Source organism: Brassica napus, chromosome C6, assembly GCF_020379485.1.
Source record: "Brassica napus cultivar Da-Ae chromosome C6, Da-Ae, whole genome shotgun sequence".
In the NCBI taxonomy this organism is placed as follows: domain Eukaryota; kingdom Viridiplantae; phylum Streptophyta; class Magnoliopsida; order Brassicales; family Brassicaceae; genus Brassica; species Brassica napus.
This window is the reverse complement of record NC_063449.1, coordinates 33,204,723-33,205,149: the sequence shown is the minus strand read 5'-3', so window position 1 is coordinate 33,205,149 and position 427 is coordinate 33,204,723. Positions and strand designations below refer to the sequence as shown.

Here is a 427-nt window from a genome sequence, read left to right as displayed (position 1 = left end):
TTATTAGTACTGATCATGGCTAAGTTTGCTTCCATCAGTGTCCTTCTCTTTGCTGCTCTTGTCCTTTTTGCTGGTTTCGGTGAGTATAATGACCTTATCACATGCATGGAAAAATGAATTTTAGTTTTTTTTCTTTTTCGTATTATTTGATAATTAACCTTGTGGGATATGTGTATACAGAAGCGCCAACAATGGTGGAAGCACAGAAGTTGTGTGAGAGGCCAAGTGGGACATGGTCAGGAGTTTGTGGAAACAATAATGCGTGTAAGAATCAGTGCATTCGACTTGAGAAAGCACGACATGGATCTTGCAACTATGTCTTCCCAGCTCACAAGTGTATCTGCTATTTCCCTTGTTAATTCCATAAACTCTTTGGTGGTTTAATAGTGTGCGTATTTTACATATAATTAATAAGTTTGTGTCACTA

At 37.7% G+C, this 427-nt stretch overlaps 1 protein-coding gene across 1 annotated transcript; it reads left to right on the top strand.

Annotated features, from left to right (window-relative positions):
* LOC106433354 (defensin-like protein 1) lies at positions 1-427 on the top strand. Its single transcript, XM_013874195.3, has 2 exons — positions 1-79; positions 181-427. The coding sequence occupies exons 1-2, from the start codon at positions 16-18 to the stop codon at positions 357-359; spliced, it is 243 nt and encodes an 80-aa protein (XP_013729649.1). The 5' UTR covers positions 1-15; the 3' UTR covers positions 360-427.